This window comes from Solenopsis invicta, chromosome 2 (genome assembly GCF_016802725.1).
Source record: "Solenopsis invicta isolate M01_SB chromosome 2, UNIL_Sinv_3.0, whole genome shotgun sequence".
NCBI classification, from domain to species: Eukaryota; Metazoa; Arthropoda; class Insecta; order Hymenoptera; family Formicidae; genus Solenopsis; species Solenopsis invicta.
This window is the reverse complement of record NC_052665.1, coordinates 11458530-11474680: the sequence shown is the minus strand read 5'-3', so window position 1 is coordinate 11474680 and position 16151 is coordinate 11458530. Positions and strand designations below refer to the sequence as shown.

The window sequence follows — 16151 nt, the reverse complement described above, 5'->3', positions numbered from 1 at the left end:
GAAGGCGGAAGGGCACGAAATAGACAACAGATCTCTATAACAAGTATACGTTAAGTATTCCATTTTATTTTTCCCTCGATAATATTTATTCAAAACAGATTCAATTTGTATTAGAATTAAATGCCGTTTGGACCAATATGGTTACTGTACAGACACAGTAGAATTAGTATACAATACATCGTAATATTTAGTCTGTACAACGTATCTAAAATTCTTTTGCATGTCAAATTTTTATGGTATATATAATATTTATTTGTTTCCCCAGCCCCAAAGACCCTTAACGAAGCCAGTAAGACCAGCTTGTCCTCTCTTAGCCTGATCGCCCATTTTGTGTGACAAATCGGGAAACTCAACCATGTTGAAAGCTAAATCAAAGAACAAAGGTTTGCAGGGAATACTACGCATAGGCGGCGGCAGTTTATAAACGTTTGGTTGCTTCGTAAGAAGCGCCGGATCCTCTCTGTATTCGTGTAAACGTTCGTACAATGGTTTCTTGTTCTTTGTAAATTTACTTGTTCCATTCTCTTCTTCCTGATCATCTTCCAGAACGCTATGAGCGTGAGCGGCATACTGTGCAACTTCCACGGAAGTTTCTAAATTGCGCAAGGCTTCTTTCAACGCAGTTGGAAGAATTTTGTCATATTTAACTGCGTCTTTGACATGCTGTAGTGACCTTTGATACAAGGCCATAGCCTCACGCCACCGATGCAAATTGGTGAGGCTCTGAGCCATGTAGAAACACCTGAAGGCCCTGTAACATTTTGTCTTCGCCTCTTGCTCCTCCAAAAATTCCGCGTCATCTTGCAATTGAGAAATCTCGACGAGATTATGCAACGCTGCTTCGTACAAGCGCACTATGTCCTGTGCCTTGGCTTTCTCCGATTCATCCGCTACCTTCACCAACATTAGATTGCGCTCCAATGTGCGAGACAGTCGAATATATTGCAGATAATTGATCAGATGCTGCGGCGGTGACCACTTGTCATTCTCCTTACTCTTCAGATCGGTCTTAAAATGGTCACGCACTGCCAACAGAGCATCCTTGCAGTCTATCAAATGCGCCTCTAGCAGATCAATCTTCGCCTGATTGGTGGCGGCTCTTTCCAGAGCCTGGTTCAATCTGGAGTCCGCGATGATTAAACCAGCTGCTCGCGGCGGCACCGTACCGCAAGATTTCCCACGCCACGTTACTTCCTCGACGTTAGCTTGTTTCTCCCGTGTCTGAGCTATCAAAGAGTCTAAGCTGGCCATCAATTCGCCACTCAATTGTCCACGCATTTGCATGAGATCGTCCATAGCGCTAGTGTCTCCGATATTATAGGCGCAGTATCTCAGACTAGGCGCTAATTCTTCAACGCGTGCCTTGTACACGACCTGTTCCAACTCTGGTAACGCGGATGCTAAATTACCATATACCACCTGTGCCTTCTTTAAGTTCTCCATGGCCTGTTTCCACAGTTGCAGTTCAAATTGCAAGGAACCGTTTATCCAGGCTACGTACGCTTGAGCCTCCAGTTTCGTACGTGCATCGCAATTTATATTCTACAAAGAAAATATAAAACAATAAAATGCTATGTAATCTTAACAATTACTCGTATATAGGACTATACTACTGTTCAAAAGTTTCAGTATTTAAGATTTTCTCACATTTCATAAAAAAACAAATATCTTTGGGAAAAAATTGTGTAGAAAAGTTTTTATTTTATATTTTAAGGCTATATTTTACAAAAGAGAAACAGAGCTTTAAATATATATTTTTTTAAATTTTGTTAACTTTGGAACTAAAGAAAGAAAAAAAGAATCTCACAGAAAAAAGAACAAAATAAAATATGTGCTTCAACTACATTAAAATTTTCAGACTTTTAACGATTTTATACCTAACTTTTCATAAAATATAAAAAGTTTCAAGCACTGAGACTTAAACAATAATATAATTTAATAAAATAAAATGAAAAGTTTACACCTATACATAATAATTGTTAGTCACTTAGAAATCAACTGCTGATGTATATATTAATGTTTTAATATGTATCACCTTGATTCTGTGACTGTTTTTAATATTATAAAATACTTAACATTTCGGAATCAAGAAATAGAGATTGTGAAAGTGACTTTTATGAAATTTGACCTAATGGATATTCTATCTCCTGTTTTACTAATTGAGAAACAGATTATGAAACATAAATTAGAAGCAATATCATAGAAAACTCCTTTTAAAAGCTACCCCTAAAAATGTACCTCTATCAAATCTTGCAGCTGTAAGGAGTACGCAGCTGCCTTTTTGAGTCTCGATATCAGATGAAACTTTTTCCTTGGTTCTGTGTTAGATTCCTGACGCAGCTGCATTGCATAGCTCCAGGCGCGCTCGGCCATTATCAGAGGTACCTGCAGAAATTTATCCTCACTGACCATAGTCGCAGTGATGTCCTTCCTCTTAAAATGACGTCTGTCACCTTGTGGCACCTTCAACACCTTCCTCAATCTTCTAAGCCTCCTCGAACAATAACCGCGATATCGTTGATAATCACCATGTCTCAACCCATGCTGCTGTTGCGCTTCCTTAATTATCTTCAGAACTACATATTTGTTAGGAATTTATAGAGACAGCAAAGATCGAAATTACAGTAAATTAATAAATACGAATTACAAGATCATACTATAAGTCCATCAAATGAAAATTTTCATTATATTAATTGATGATTAATAAGTTTAACAAATATTTAATAAATGTATATAATAATTTAATTTTTGACGTGATAGTGAAAGGTTATGGAAGAACATATGGTATTGACAGTTCTGTCAAAGACCCGAGAACAATTTCACAAAAGGATACTTTCCAAGGAATACGTTTTCGACTCTTTCGTAGTCACCCCATTCTGTGTTTGATTCTCCTTCGAAAGATCCACTTTTTCTTCGACTAGCATTCTTTTCAACCTGCACGTACTCTATTTCTTCCTTGTGGTTTTCACTAGAGAACCTCTGAAAGACTTGCTAAACGTGTCACGTGACCTATTGAAGGTTCTTTTACTCTCTTGGTATGAGCTGCACAGGAGTGATGCAAAGTACCCTATTCATGATGATTTAATACAAAAATGCTAAAATAAGTTTGTTTTTTGAGGTGCCATTTTATGCAGTTTCGCTGTCGAAGACCGAAGACCCTCCATTCTATTTATTGGGTGCGTTGGGTCACATTGGGTTCATCAGGCTGCATCCAGGGGCCCTATTCTTAACATGCGAATAATTTACGTATATGAAAGTGACAAAATAGCCAATGGGAAAATAATTCCACTGGCTATTCTGTCGAAGGGGAAGGGGGCGGGTCAACTCTGAACGTCGAAACGTATATTTGCTATTGATTGCGATTAATTGCGAAGGATGATTGGTATGCTACAGCGTGACGTTTGTCGCTTCGCCGCCGTCACGTGATCTCATTGGCCCGCGAGGTTTCGCCGAAAATCAAATTAAACTCTGTCGAGACTACGCAATTGTCGATACTGAATCTCGATTTCACGCTCGATTAAGAAAGAGAGAGGGAAGGGAAGGGAAGGAAAGGAAAGAGAAAGAGAAGATGGAAAAATTATCAATTTATTGTATAAACATTGGAAAGTTAGAGGGAAAAGCCGAATCGTCGAAATTCCGAAAAAATTTGTATTGCACTTTAATAATAAATCTTCGTCACCTTTGGGTGACGCAGATTTTTATGATAATTATAAATAAACGAGATTATGGAAAGTTTATATTAAAAAAGCAGTGGATCTTTTTTCTCTGTAATGATTAAAACTGTGGCAAATAGACTGGAGTATATAATTCGTATTGTATTCACTTATATATACACGCACACACGCACACACGCACGCACACACACACACACACACACACACACACACACACACACACACACACGCACACACACACACACTCTCATATTGAAATATAAAAATTTTGCATTCGCAGGTTTATAGTATACTGTGTGGTCAATTATATTTATCATTACAATTTTAATCCCCAGCGAATATGACGTTAAATGATGTTTCAGTGATATCTTTAACAATTTAATTATTAAGACGTCATTTAACGTCATCTTGTTGCTTGGTTGCAAAAATTTATCCTAGAATTTATCTAGCTTCTATAATTTAGCGTAGAGAAAAAATTTGCAAAAAAATGTGATACAAAAAAAAATACATAGTACCGTACATCAGTAGGATCACAAAATGTATATCTGACTGATTTCTTTCTACACGGTAACATCCAATATTCATGATAAGTAAAAAAAAATAAATATTTTATATGTATTTTATAAATATTGTAATGTGATATTTATGATAACTCTTTTATAAATATTGTGTGCTGTTTGAAATGTAATCGTATAATATAATATTCTAATTATACGTACCATAGAATCAATATATAATCCATTAAAATGTAATCAGAATAAAAAGAAACGCACGTGTTTACGAGTCATATGACGACGGTCCCGACGGATTCTCTTGTTTCTTATCCTCCTCACGTTCGACGTCATACATACATACGTATATACACACGCGTGTAATTTGTGCGTGCGACAGAGGACCATCGCCGTTGCGCAAAACGCGCGCCATTGGCCGATCGGCGGGCGGCGGGTCGCCAGTCTACCTAAGTCCATCGTTCGCGCCACGCCGCGATCTTCCTGCGCTACGTTCAGAGCGTACCGTACTTGTTGCTCGCGGGCGCGCGCGGCGCAGTTCATCGCTGAGCATAGACAGAGACGGGAGAGAGAGAGAGAAAGAGAGAAGGAGGGTACGAAGGAACAGCGATCGGTCGCGCGAGAAGAGAAGAGAAGAGAAGAGACGAGAAGAGACGAGACGGGACGAGTCGAGACGAAGCGAGAGAAGGGAAGGAAGCGGGAAAGAAAGGGAAGGCCACGCCACAGGCCACACGCACCGGTCACGCACGGCTCTCCACGCGACACCTCCGTGTCCCACGCAAGCCGGGTGAGAAAGAGAGAAAGAGGGAAGGAAAACGCGTCGTCCCGATGGTCGATTCACGACACCGTGTTGCCGTTCGCGATATGCGTCGTCGTCGACGTCGTTGTCGTTGATGTCGACGGCGGAGTCGCCGGGCTGGCAGCCTCGATCGAGCGACGACACAAGGTGTCCCCGGCGACCCCGCCGCACGCGCGAGTTGAAAGCCCTGGCCTTCCTAACCTAAATTCTAAATTCTGTCACTCGGCGCCTCGGCGCCGAACGACAACCGAGGAAGGGACGGTAGAAGAGGCGTGCGGAGAAGAGAGGCAGGCGAAGGAGGACGGCGACGAGGGTCCCCGTGATCCCCCATCCGTCCCCTTCTCCCTGGCTCCGTTTCCCACCTCTTCGATTTTTTGACAGCTAAAAATACAGTTTTTGATGGAGGCTGCGCCGCAACTCTATTTCGGCGCCAGCCGTACTTTTCCGCGTTCGCGAAGGTTCCTCCCCCCTCGTCGACGCGAGAAAATCCTTCGCACTCCCTTTTTTCCTCTCCTTGCCTTAAAAAAAAAAAAAGTGTCACGCGCGGCAAAAAGGAACTGCGCCCGGCGCGGCATTTCGATCGAGATCTCGCATCGATTCGCGTCTAGCTTCATTGTTTACCGATCGTATGTAGTACATACAAGGTGGCCTCGTGTCGCAATCGAACGCTACGTGCTCGAGGCTTGACGACGACGACGTCGACAATGATGCACCAGCCGCGCGGATGTCGACGCTTAATACGCCATAGCATCACGACGATCGAAGGAGGAAAGCAGACACGATCGAACACCGCGTGCCGGTGTCGAATCACTCGCCGAGATATGAATGAACGAGCGCACATACCGGAGGATCGGTTTACTTTCCGCTGCGCCTTATCAACGCCTTATCATTTGTCATTAATAAGAATCTAATTTATTCCTTCGTTGAAATAACGCGATTTGAAGCAAGCCTCGTGCATCTCGTCCGTATAACGAACTGTTGACTCTTAGAAATCTCTCGCGTTTTCAGGTGGTTCCGAGAAATCTCAAGATAAAGTCGGAGTACACGCGAGAAGGAATCGCATAAGTAAACCGAGCTACATGCATTTTTATGTGGACTCTCCGGAAAGTCTTCGAGCCGCCTCCTACCGAGAATACTCGAGATAAGGCCAGAGTACACGCGAGGTGAAAACGACAGGCGTAAACAAGCCGATCGACTAATCATCGCGATGGATTTGATCGCGGAGCTTCTCGTGAGCGAGCCATCTCTTAATCGAGAATCCCAAGATAATGCTGTTGATACAGGCGCGCGAGAACAATCGTGGCAAATAAATCGTGACCCGTTTGTCACGTTGGATAAACCGAGAGCAAAAACGTAAAGCGAGATACTCGTGCGTAGGACGACACGCGCTTGACTAGCGGCAGACCGAGCTGTTTTCGGATTTCTGACGGAACAATCCGCGCGTCGGTCCTTTTACAGTAGAGACACGTAGAGACGAGAAACGCCACGTCTGGATCCTACGTGGCACACTCCACATGTGCGCGCGCGCGCGCGCGCGGGCGAACGCGTATCAGCTTTATTTTTAATCTCTTCGCGCTCTTTAAATGCCGAACAGCTCGTCATCTCATGGAGAAGTTAATCGTTACTTTATATTTAGCTAGATTCAGTCGCGTAGCTTTATTGTGATGCGCGCACGGCGAGGAGCGCGCTTTTAATATAGATTATAAATATATATACATGCACACGCATATGTGACAAAAGAATGAGTCAGACAACACACACACACACACACATTGCATAAGATGTCGCGAAGCTGGATGGGCCTATGTCCAGACTTAGCTGCAGATTACTTGTATCAATAAATGTGGCGTTGGACAGATATCTGTTGTTTGACGAGTAGCGAGCGAGCTGTGCTCGCACGTTCGCTGCTCGTTCCCCTGGCACGATTAAAAAAAAAACTATTTAGAAACAATTTTTTTTTTGTCTTTGCACGCTGTTCTTGCACGTATTCTACGCATTTTTCTCGCTGTCAGCCTTGTAATAATTTACTTTTATCGTATGGATAGTTAATGCGAGTCACCGAGACGTAACGACAGCGAAGGTTAAACAATTTTTCTAAATAAATTAGTTTTGAGTGCTCTTATAAATGTTGTCGTTTAAGCCACGCTTTGTTACACTTTCGACGTTTGCGAAACGCTACTATTCGCTGGCGCAGATATCTAGATCGCGATGAAGCTATTACGACTTATAAGTAGAATTGTCATGTAAGTAGACGAGTCATGCGGCGCAAAGTAACTCAAAGCTCTTTCGCATTAATTATAACAATCTTGCAATAATTAATCATACTTGTTACTGTTATAATAACTTGCCGGTAATTACGGGAAAAATAGAATGGAGACGCTTAACGACAAAAACATCAGGAGATATTCTACTGAGGAGGAAATAGAAATATTAAAAGGCCGTTATCACTATTATTATTTGATCACACGAGTCACACTATCTGGTTATACTTGACATTATCATGGAACTTCAGCAGATAATTGCTTCCTGCGCTACGTTGTACGATTAGTATTATAAATATAATATAGAACCCCAGCAGGTTCACGCAGTCGATACGCGCGCGTTACAATCTTCAGTACCTACATAGGATCCGTAGCGAAAATGTTCGCGGTATACATTCTGATGAGTGTATGCTCTGCTTTCAGGAGGCTCATCATGTCGCATCATATCGTTACTGTATGCGTGGTGTGTGTACTGTGCGCCGCACATGTACCCTGCTCGGCGCACACGAACTTGTCGGCGACGACATCGGACAGTTCGACAAGTATTAAAAATCATTCGGGCTCAGACACGCAAGGACAACCAGTTTGGTCGCCGATAAGGTTTAAAGATCCGTACTTGAGGAATCAGCAAAGATACAACCCGAATAACTTCACTAGCAATAAGCACGACGCTGTGAGATCTCATAGTATGCGACGCATTGATAACAATAATAACAGTATCTCAGTAACCGCCAATGCGATATCAACTGCATCGCATGATACTTATACTAAGAAGGGGATGATGCGAAACTTCAAGGGCGGTGGGAGCCTGCAGGTCACGCAACCGTCAATTACGAGCGAGAATGTGTCTGTAAATTCGAGGGAGGCGGAGCTTTTGGAGCGTCTTGCTCAAACGGAGTTAGTGCCAGGTGTCGAGCAGAAGTCTGCACGATCTAGCAAAGATTTGCGTACTGTTAATAGATCTAGATTAAAAAGAGATGTGAACGAGATGTACTTCATGCAAAAGATCTTCGAGGCCTATGGTGATGGAACGAGTATAACTATGGAGGGTTTCGAGAAACTTGTCCGAAAGCTAGGTCTACTAAGATTGTTGACTGATGCATCACAAGTGGATAGCGGTAGCACTGATAGAAGTATGTATAAAAATGGCAATTGTGTAACAACCCGATACACAACGGACTTATCGAGAAAACTAACTTTGTACGTTACAGATAGTAAGAGTTTTCCAAATAAAGGCCTACATGACACAGATAGTAAGAATAACAGGGAAAGGGTAAGATATAAATAGTTTATCAGAATGGAATAATTCTCGAGCACATAATTTTGCTTTGAAGTAGCTGTACTGTCCATAATGCGCGTCAATACTTTTATTTCAGTGCTTAAACAGTCAAGAGTTGCTAAGTACTGTCGCCCAAGATACGCACTACGCTTCTAATGCAACGACATTGCCCAGTTGGCTCTTCGAACGCGTATGTCCGGTTCTTGTGTACCAATTAGCTGCCGAATCGAGTTCAGAAAGAAACGGCTGTATACGGGTACCCGAGAATTATAAGCCTGTCATGCCGGTTGATAAATTTTATACAGCGGAGGACTCGACGCGCAATACTATAAAAGGTATTATGTATGGACGTAAACAAACAAAACACAATGCTCACTATTATCTTTGAGATATACATTAGTCTTAGTTGAAGAAAGGCAATACAAAAATTATCACTTTTGCTTGTTCCAGTCTGGGTATATTCATCAGTTAGTATTTTCGTAATTAGTCTTAGCGGGCTGCTCGGTGTAGCAGTAATTCCGGTCATGGGAAAGAATTATTACCATCATGTGCTACAGTTTCTAGTTGCGCTGGCCGTAGGTACTTTAACCGGTGATGCCTTTATCCATCTATTACCACACGCAAGTTTTTTTTTATTTCATCAAGATGTTATATGTTCATAGCAGAATATTTTAATGTTATAATAATCTTTCTCGCGTTTTTAGGCGATGATGCCGCTTCACAGTCATGAACACGACGATCAAGAACACGAGCATCATCACGAGAGCAATGCGTTATTAATTGATCATGTAAATCTACATACCATGAATATGTGGAAAGGATTGGTCGCTATGATGGGCTTCGTGCTGTTCTTTTTCACTGAGAAAGCGTTGAATGTGATATCCGAATGGCGGAAGCATTACCAGCATAGAAAAAAGGTAAATGAAAAAGAAAGCTTTGTTGTAAAGCTTATTACATAAAACGCGACAATATGAAATTGTAGCTACCTACGCGCGTAAGAGTGATGAGGGAGAACGATGGGCCAAACAGCAATGTCGTTGGTGAAAAGCTGTGTAAACACAAATACTCTTCGTACCCGTATTGTTACGGCGAGATTGCCAGCGAAACTCAAGGTAACAGATGTTTTTTTGTATCAATGTAATGCAAATTAAATTTTGAGCTTGCCTGGGTCATCATGTTTCATTATGATCAAAACAGAGTAGCTTATCGTGTCGATATGTCCAACTTAACAGCGTATTGAAAAGTGAAAATAATGTAGAAATATATATGTATAGATAATCATCATCGCCGAATGAATCATCACGAGAGACCGCCTATCATAGAGGAGGAGAAACCATTGACATCAAATTGTAATTCCGTTAAAATCATGACCAACGGAGACAATGGAGATATAGAGAAGAAACCAAAGGATGATTGGAGAATGGATGATCCAGTCGAAAATGCTAAGAAAAATACCGATGGCGACGTGTCGTTAAACGAATCGGAAAGCTATACCGTCATCCTACGTGAGCACGAAACCAAACATCATGGTCATAGTCATTCCCATGGTGCGTTTTAAAGATTTTATAATAAGATTATATAGATACTTAATCTTACGCAATGTGCATGCTTAATCTAACAGCATGAACGTTTTGATTCTAGGCCATGTACACTCGGCTCCCGAATCAATGTCCAACGTAGCTTGGATGGTCGTAATGGGAGATGGTCTGCATAATTTTACGGATGGTATGGCTATCGGTGCAGCTTTTTCGGCAAACATCGCAGGTGGATTCTCCACGGCTATCGCTGTCCTCTGTCATGAGTTGCCTCACGAACTCGGTATTGTCTCCTTGTTCCATGATAATATATCTATAAATATATATATGTATAATTAGTAATGTAGTAATATTAATGTTCTTGTGCAGGTGACTTTGCAGTGTTGTTAAAAGCGGGCATGAGTACCAAACAGGCTGTTTTTTACAATTTATTATCTTCAGTGCTCTGTCTATTAGGTATGATTGGTGGAATATTGTTGGGAAGCACTACCGATGCAACCAGCTGGGTATTTGCAGTTGCCGCTGGAATATTTATATATATAGCATTAGTAGACATGGTAGGTATATTCCCGTTCCATGAGAAATTGTAATTCGAAAAACTTATGAAATGCTAATTACCTCTTTTTTTTCAGGTACCAGAATTGACATCGAGTCATTCCGCGGAAAGTGGTTCGCGACTGCAGTGCATTTGGCAGACTTTAGGTTTATCGACAGGCCTCGGGATTATGTTACTTATCGCCGCCTACGAGCACGATCTTAAACATATTTTCGACAACTAGATTTACGAATAACTTGCTCTTGTATCGATGTTACGATGGAAATCTCTTCCTATTACGTTTCTATCTTTCTAATTTAATCTCGTCCCTTAGCAGTTCTTTAGCTCTTATTGCAGTGAAAGGAACAAGTGGCTCTCTCTCTTTTTCTCTCTCTATCTCTTTCCCCCGAAGCAATTATTTCGTGTATTTGGAAAGAAAGGACGTAATGGAAAGGCTATACAAATTAGATCACAATTTAGATAAAGCGACAATGTCCAAACTAGGATTGCCGGTAAAAGTACTTTAGAGGAACGAAAGCATTGAATTCCGAAAGAATAGGATTTCTATTAGACAGAGTACCAATAATCGAATTGTCAATCGAACTATAAACTGTGTTAATTATTTCCCAATCAATTATATTAAAGATATTTCCTGCCTTTTCCAAGATTACAGTTTAGATATACTCTTATCAAATGAACAAAATTTATTCATCACAAGATACATTTTGAATTTTCTAATATCTATATAAATAATCATCAAGAGACTGAACGATCTTGAAACTATTTTTTTCTTTTACAAAGTCAATAATCGTATGTCAGCGATGTCAGTTATTAATTCACATTCATTACTATTAAACGTACGATATTGATAGAATATTATGTACAGTTTTTTACGAATGAAGGATTTGTATATGATGATGGCGTTTAATTCAATATTTTCAGTTAGTAATTGGTTGAAATAATGATACAAGAGTATTTAAGTATTAGTTTGCAGCAAATTTGTGATAATTTTGTATAACAAGTTACTTACAAATCAATGTATATTTCATTATAGATACACAAGTATGTTGCACAACTCTTTGTAATATTGTAATGTTTTTGCAATTTAAATAGATCTATTATATTGAGTTTTTTTTAAGACTTTTTTTTACAAGATGGAAAAGTGTGTTGCAAAACAGTCTCAAAAACTTTTTGTTTGATAAATCAACATGACTTGAGAGAAGTGTTATATATAATGGTATTTGAAACTTGTATTTATGTTTACACACGGATGTTTATTTTCATCAAATATTAACGATAATAATTATAACAATAACGATAATGATAGTAATAACTTTAGGATTTTATATACACTACATTGAAATACTAAGAATTTTAATTTTTTTTTCATGTTGCTTTTATTTCATGATCATTACGTGTGCATGTTGGAATGTATTTAAATGTAACGAGAAATTGCAGCTATGCAAGAGATTGTACATTACTATGATATATTGACTTTTCAACAATTATTGTTATTCTGTCGAAAATTTAATTCCATCCATACGTTTTATATGTATCTATAAGTTCCTCTTGTTACTATACATAACTAGTATTAATAACCAATAACACGTGCGATTTTGGTTATTTTTATAGAAAATATATTAAAAGTATAAAGAGCGTTTACGTTCTTATATATCAATTTTGTTTATACAGAACTGAGATTTGAGCTGCGTTACTGAGGTATGGATAAAATAATGTTTTTTTATTTATAAAAACTGAATAATTTTGTTAATTGGTATGCCAAATATGGCATTTTACTAAGTACCCAGATAATATCCGAAATAATAAGATGTTCAATTAGTATCTTAAACACATGGATACCCGAATATTCACAACAATAAGAAAAACATCTCGCGAGGCAAAAATGATTAAGAAAACCCACCAATAGAGAATAGAAAGTTTCTTTTTAATTTAAATAAATATTAATAGTAAAATTATAAAAACAGTTGTTTCCTACATTCCCTGAAATTTACACATTTTTACACAAAAGAAGCATTAAATTTACAAAATAATAAAGTAATTATATAACAAAATCTTGCAATTATACAGTCATTTATATCTATTTGTTTCTCCGATTATATACAAATATATTAACAATCAGTTTAAACAATTTCATTACACATGTAGGTAAAATTACTACATGTGTGCGTCTACGTGATCAGATCACATTCAGTAATCAAGTTAGAAAATTGTTATTTTGATGAGAATACCTGAGAGCAGAGTGTATCGTGAAGTTTTTTTTAATAAGCCGCAATGACAACATAACGGCACAGATAATTCCACTTTAAAAAAAATCATGTAAGAATATTTGGTCATACAGTAACGAAATCATCTCGATCGCTCATCTGTGCCGACAAACTGAATGCTGTGTCCGTGCTGGTCTCACTGTTTAAGCTCTCGTTCGCAAACGAAGGTTTTAAATTAGCGGAATCGTTCATTTCCCTCATTAGTCCTGCCATATCGTCATCGGGATCGATTTCTTGCGTCTCGCCCACCACGTCGATCTCCATCGATTGATTGTCGGTCATCAATATTTCTTGCTTTATGGGTTTCTCCTCCTCGAACTGCAGAGAATACAAGTTACAGAACATTCATAACCGGTTTCAGATAGTTATTGAAGAGTACTATCGTACCTTCGTGGGCTCTAGTTTGCACGGTGATGGCAAGTTCATGTGAAACACACAGTTGGAATCAAAGATTACTGGCACAGGCTCATGACACTCGATGTCCGCTCGCACAGCTCCGCATGCTTTAAATAATACTTGATGTTGATCCTGCGAACATCAGCAGTCGATGAAATAAAAACTCAAGATATCTTTTAATAATATATTTCTCTTATATAGAAAGTAACATAGGTGTGTACCTTCAAAATGTGTTTACGACAATGCTTAGCCGACGGAAGTGTTCTCTCGCCACATTTCACGCCACCTTCGGTGAATACACATTTCGATACATTGGGTGGCTTCTGAAGAGGCTCTGTTACCTGAAGCACAATTTTTTTTGTAATGCAAGCGATATACATCATTTAAATACTAATAATGATATTCGTGATATTACTTGTGCGCGACGTTCTAGTGATTTTCTATAAAGTATTGCTTCAACACCGCTCCGTCTGTGATAGCGATTTAAAGCTTTCAATTTTTCGTAAAGCTTCTTCTCTTTCGCAGTCTCCTTTTTTTGATTGTGTATGCTACCTACATATCGCATATAACACATTTATTGGAAAATAACAAAATTATGACATTCAAAATACACTTACATAATGTTTCCTTTTCCTTCTTCAGAGCAAGCAAATATTTTCGTCTTTTTTCCTTTAATACATACTGAAGTCTTCTAAATTGATCGATATAAAGAGATTGGAGTCTGATCAGTTTTTCCCTCGCAATATAAATTACCTCTTCTGCGGTAAAGACACCAGCATGCCTTAAAAAATTGATACTAATAATTTGGGGAGTAAGTAGTATCTTATCTTTGCACAAAGCAACTACAACAACTACGACAAACTAGAACAAAATTATATTAAAATGTACATGCTTTCTTGAGAAGTTAATTATCGTACAAAAGTTTGAACTTTAATAAATGACATGCTGCAAATCACAAAATAATAAAAATTAAAATTTTAAGTGCAAAATATTCTATTATATAAAATGTATATTATGTTAACAGTTTGTGTGATTTTTGACAGTCCAAAAAAGGAAAAGGGATTATTAAAAATTACATCAATATCAGAGTTTATCTCTACAGGTTGTACATTTTTGTTACCATTTTTGTATTTGTTTAAGAAACATTTAAGCTTATAGTAACCATCACAATTTACAGCTTGTGCTAAACTCTGATATTAGATGTACGAAAAACAAGCAACATTTTTTTATTTAAATAAAAAATTGCACAAGCTAAAGCATGCTAGCAGATATTCTAAAATAGTAGGACAACTTTTACAAAACAATTAATGCACACACAATGGAGTTATGGAGCACACTTACTTCAAAGGATCCTCTTGGGGACTGTGTAAACTCTCATTGTCGCTATCATCAAGATAAACTCCTCTCAAAGTATCAGTGACAACTGTAGGTTCAACATCACTCTCTGATGAACTGGCATAATCTAAGATGTCACTTCCACTTGCATTTACTCTGTAAGCATCAACTTCGGCTGAAAACAATAATTTGATGCTTTCATTGGCAATAATTTTTATTAATATGCAAATTATATGATAATTTGCATATTAATAAAATGTAGACAATAAGATGTAGATACACAAATTTACCAAATTCTGAATTTCATTCTATTTTTAATCTTAAATTGAATATTCACAAAATAGTAATACTTAATTAAAAAATCAAAGTAATCTCCAATCAAATAATACATATAGAAATACAGGAAATTAAGTGTTGTACAACAAAGTTAAATTAAAAATTGATTATGCTCACTAAAAGGATCTAAAGCTTTGACTTTTCCTTTTTCTTCTTCTGTAGCTTCTGTACTAGAATCAGCAGGCTTGATGTAATGACTTAAATTAAGTAGCAGCATCTCGGGTGTTTCCGGCAGTGACCGTCGCGACGTCGATTTAATCCGAGCAATTTGTGCTTTTCTAGAGTGTTCGCTACAGTATCTGTAATAATTGCATGGCTGTTAAATTGTCTATAAAAAAAGCTTTTATAATTTTATCAAATATAAGAAAATATATTTACGAGACATCTCTTCTGTCCAATTTTAGAGCAGGGTTGTGACACTTTCTCCCATTAGTATTGTACACAAAAGCACATGGTTTATAAGGTGCATTGGGATCTTCAAGGATATGTTTAGCACAATACGAATATCCTTCCAAACAGGATTGCATGCATTCATAGGATGCATAGAGGCAACTTTGAGCCTGCTTGGGACGTTTTGTAATTGTTGTTGCGGTGGATGTAGGCATTGTAGGTTTTGGTATCCGAAACATGCCTTACTCCTAATAAAAAGATAAACTTATCTTCATACAGGATATTTCTACAGATTATACAGTCAAACTTAATCAGCATATCAATTATACTAATTATAATTTATACACTTTGTGATACTTTTATATTATACTAAGAGAAGGGCTGCTCCCACCTTCTTTATCTTTAATTAATCCTGGACAATAGATAAAAGCAAAAGAACTTACTACGTAGCAAGAGATAATTTTTGAATGATATCGTGCGCTCACTGAATGACGTAGGACGACGATAGTCCTGATAATGAGAGAAGTTTGCTTCCACTATGTTCAAAAACAAACCTTTTTTCAGTATCCAAAAAATGCAGAGAGGTTAGGATAAAAAAAAAACATTAATCGTAAACATATAACATAAACTTACAGCGTGTTCGATTTGTTGCACACAGTTCGAAAGAAATTGTATTCTTCTTCTTCTAATTTTTGGTAACCAATCTGGATTCAAGAGAAAATGTATGTATGTAAAACAATGTAAAATCCATAGACCTTATAAGATAAGAGTCTGGAGTGGTCTGGAGTAGAGTCCCTAGAAGTAGAGAGTCTGGACA

The 16151-nt window shown here is 38.2% G+C and overlaps 3 protein-coding genes and 1 long non-coding RNA gene across 11 annotated transcripts; 1 reads left to right on the top strand and 3 right to left on the bottom strand.

Annotated features, from left to right (window-relative positions):
* Positions 1-33: 33 nt before the first annotated feature.
* LOC105196806 (signal recognition particle subunit SRP68) lies at positions 34-4573 on the bottom strand. The gene is made up of 4 exons (XM_011162925.3): positions 4394-4573; positions 2834-3225; positions 2239-2576; positions 34-1542 (listed from the first exon to the last, which is right to left on the bottom strand). The coding sequence occupies exons 2-4, from the start codon at positions 2922-2924 to the stop codon at positions 250-252; spliced, it is 1722 nt and encodes a 573-aa protein (XP_011161227.1). The 5' UTR covers positions 2925-3225; positions 4394-4573; the 3' UTR covers positions 34-249.
* Positions 4574-4646: 73 nt separating this feature from the next.
* On the top strand, positions 4647-12576 carry LOC105196807 (zinc transporter foi). 6 transcript variants are annotated; one of them, XM_039445860.1, is made up of 12 exons: positions 4761-4970; positions 5991-6145; positions 7667-8376; positions 8455-8516; positions 8620-8857; positions 8973-9142; positions 9227-9439; positions 9505-9634; positions 9797-10069; positions 10164-10340; positions 10427-10614; positions 10690-10836. In XM_039445860.1, the coding sequence occupies exons 2-12, from the start codon at positions 6072-6074 to the stop codon at positions 10834-10836; spliced, it is 2382 nt and encodes a 793-aa protein (XP_039301794.1). In that variant the 5' UTR covers positions 4761-4970; positions 5991-6071. The 6 variants fall into 6 exon arrangements, with proteins under 6 accessions (XP_011161230.2, XP_039301794.1, XP_039301795.1 ...); XM_039445861.1 differs by lacking the exon at positions 4761-4970 and adding an exon at positions 4981-5608; XM_011162928.3 differs by lacking the exon at positions 5991-6145 and having other exon boundaries at positions 4647-4970.
* LOC120356940 lies at positions 10236-10818 on the bottom strand. The gene is made up of 2 exons (XR_005574144.1): positions 10676-10818; positions 10236-10579 (listed from the first exon to the last, which is right to left on the bottom strand). It is a non-coding gene; the product is annotated as an uncharacterized LOC120356940 (long non-coding RNA).
* LOC105196808 (KAT8 regulatory NSL complex subunit 2) lies at positions 12519-16130 on the bottom strand. Of its 3 annotated transcripts, none has more exons than XM_039445864.1 (10): positions 15968-16130; positions 15778-15870; positions 15323-15582; positions 15062-15243; positions 14615-14783; positions 13891-14069; positions 13689-13825; positions 13495-13614; positions 13265-13405; positions 12519-13195 (listed from the first exon to the last, which is right to left on the bottom strand). In XM_039445864.1, the coding sequence occupies exons 3-10, from the start codon at positions 15571-15573 to the stop codon at positions 12944-12946; spliced, it is 1431 nt and encodes a 476-aa protein (XP_039301798.1). In that variant the 5' UTR covers positions 15574-15582; positions 15778-15870; positions 15968-16130; the 3' UTR covers positions 12519-12943. The 3 variants fall into 3 exon arrangements, with proteins under 3 accessions (XP_039301798.1, XP_011161233.1, XP_039301799.1); XM_011162931.3 differs by having other exon boundaries at positions 13891-14054; positions 15968-16129; XM_039445865.1 differs by having other exon boundaries at positions 15778-15888; positions 15968-16123.
* Positions 16131-16151: the final 21 nt, after the last annotated feature.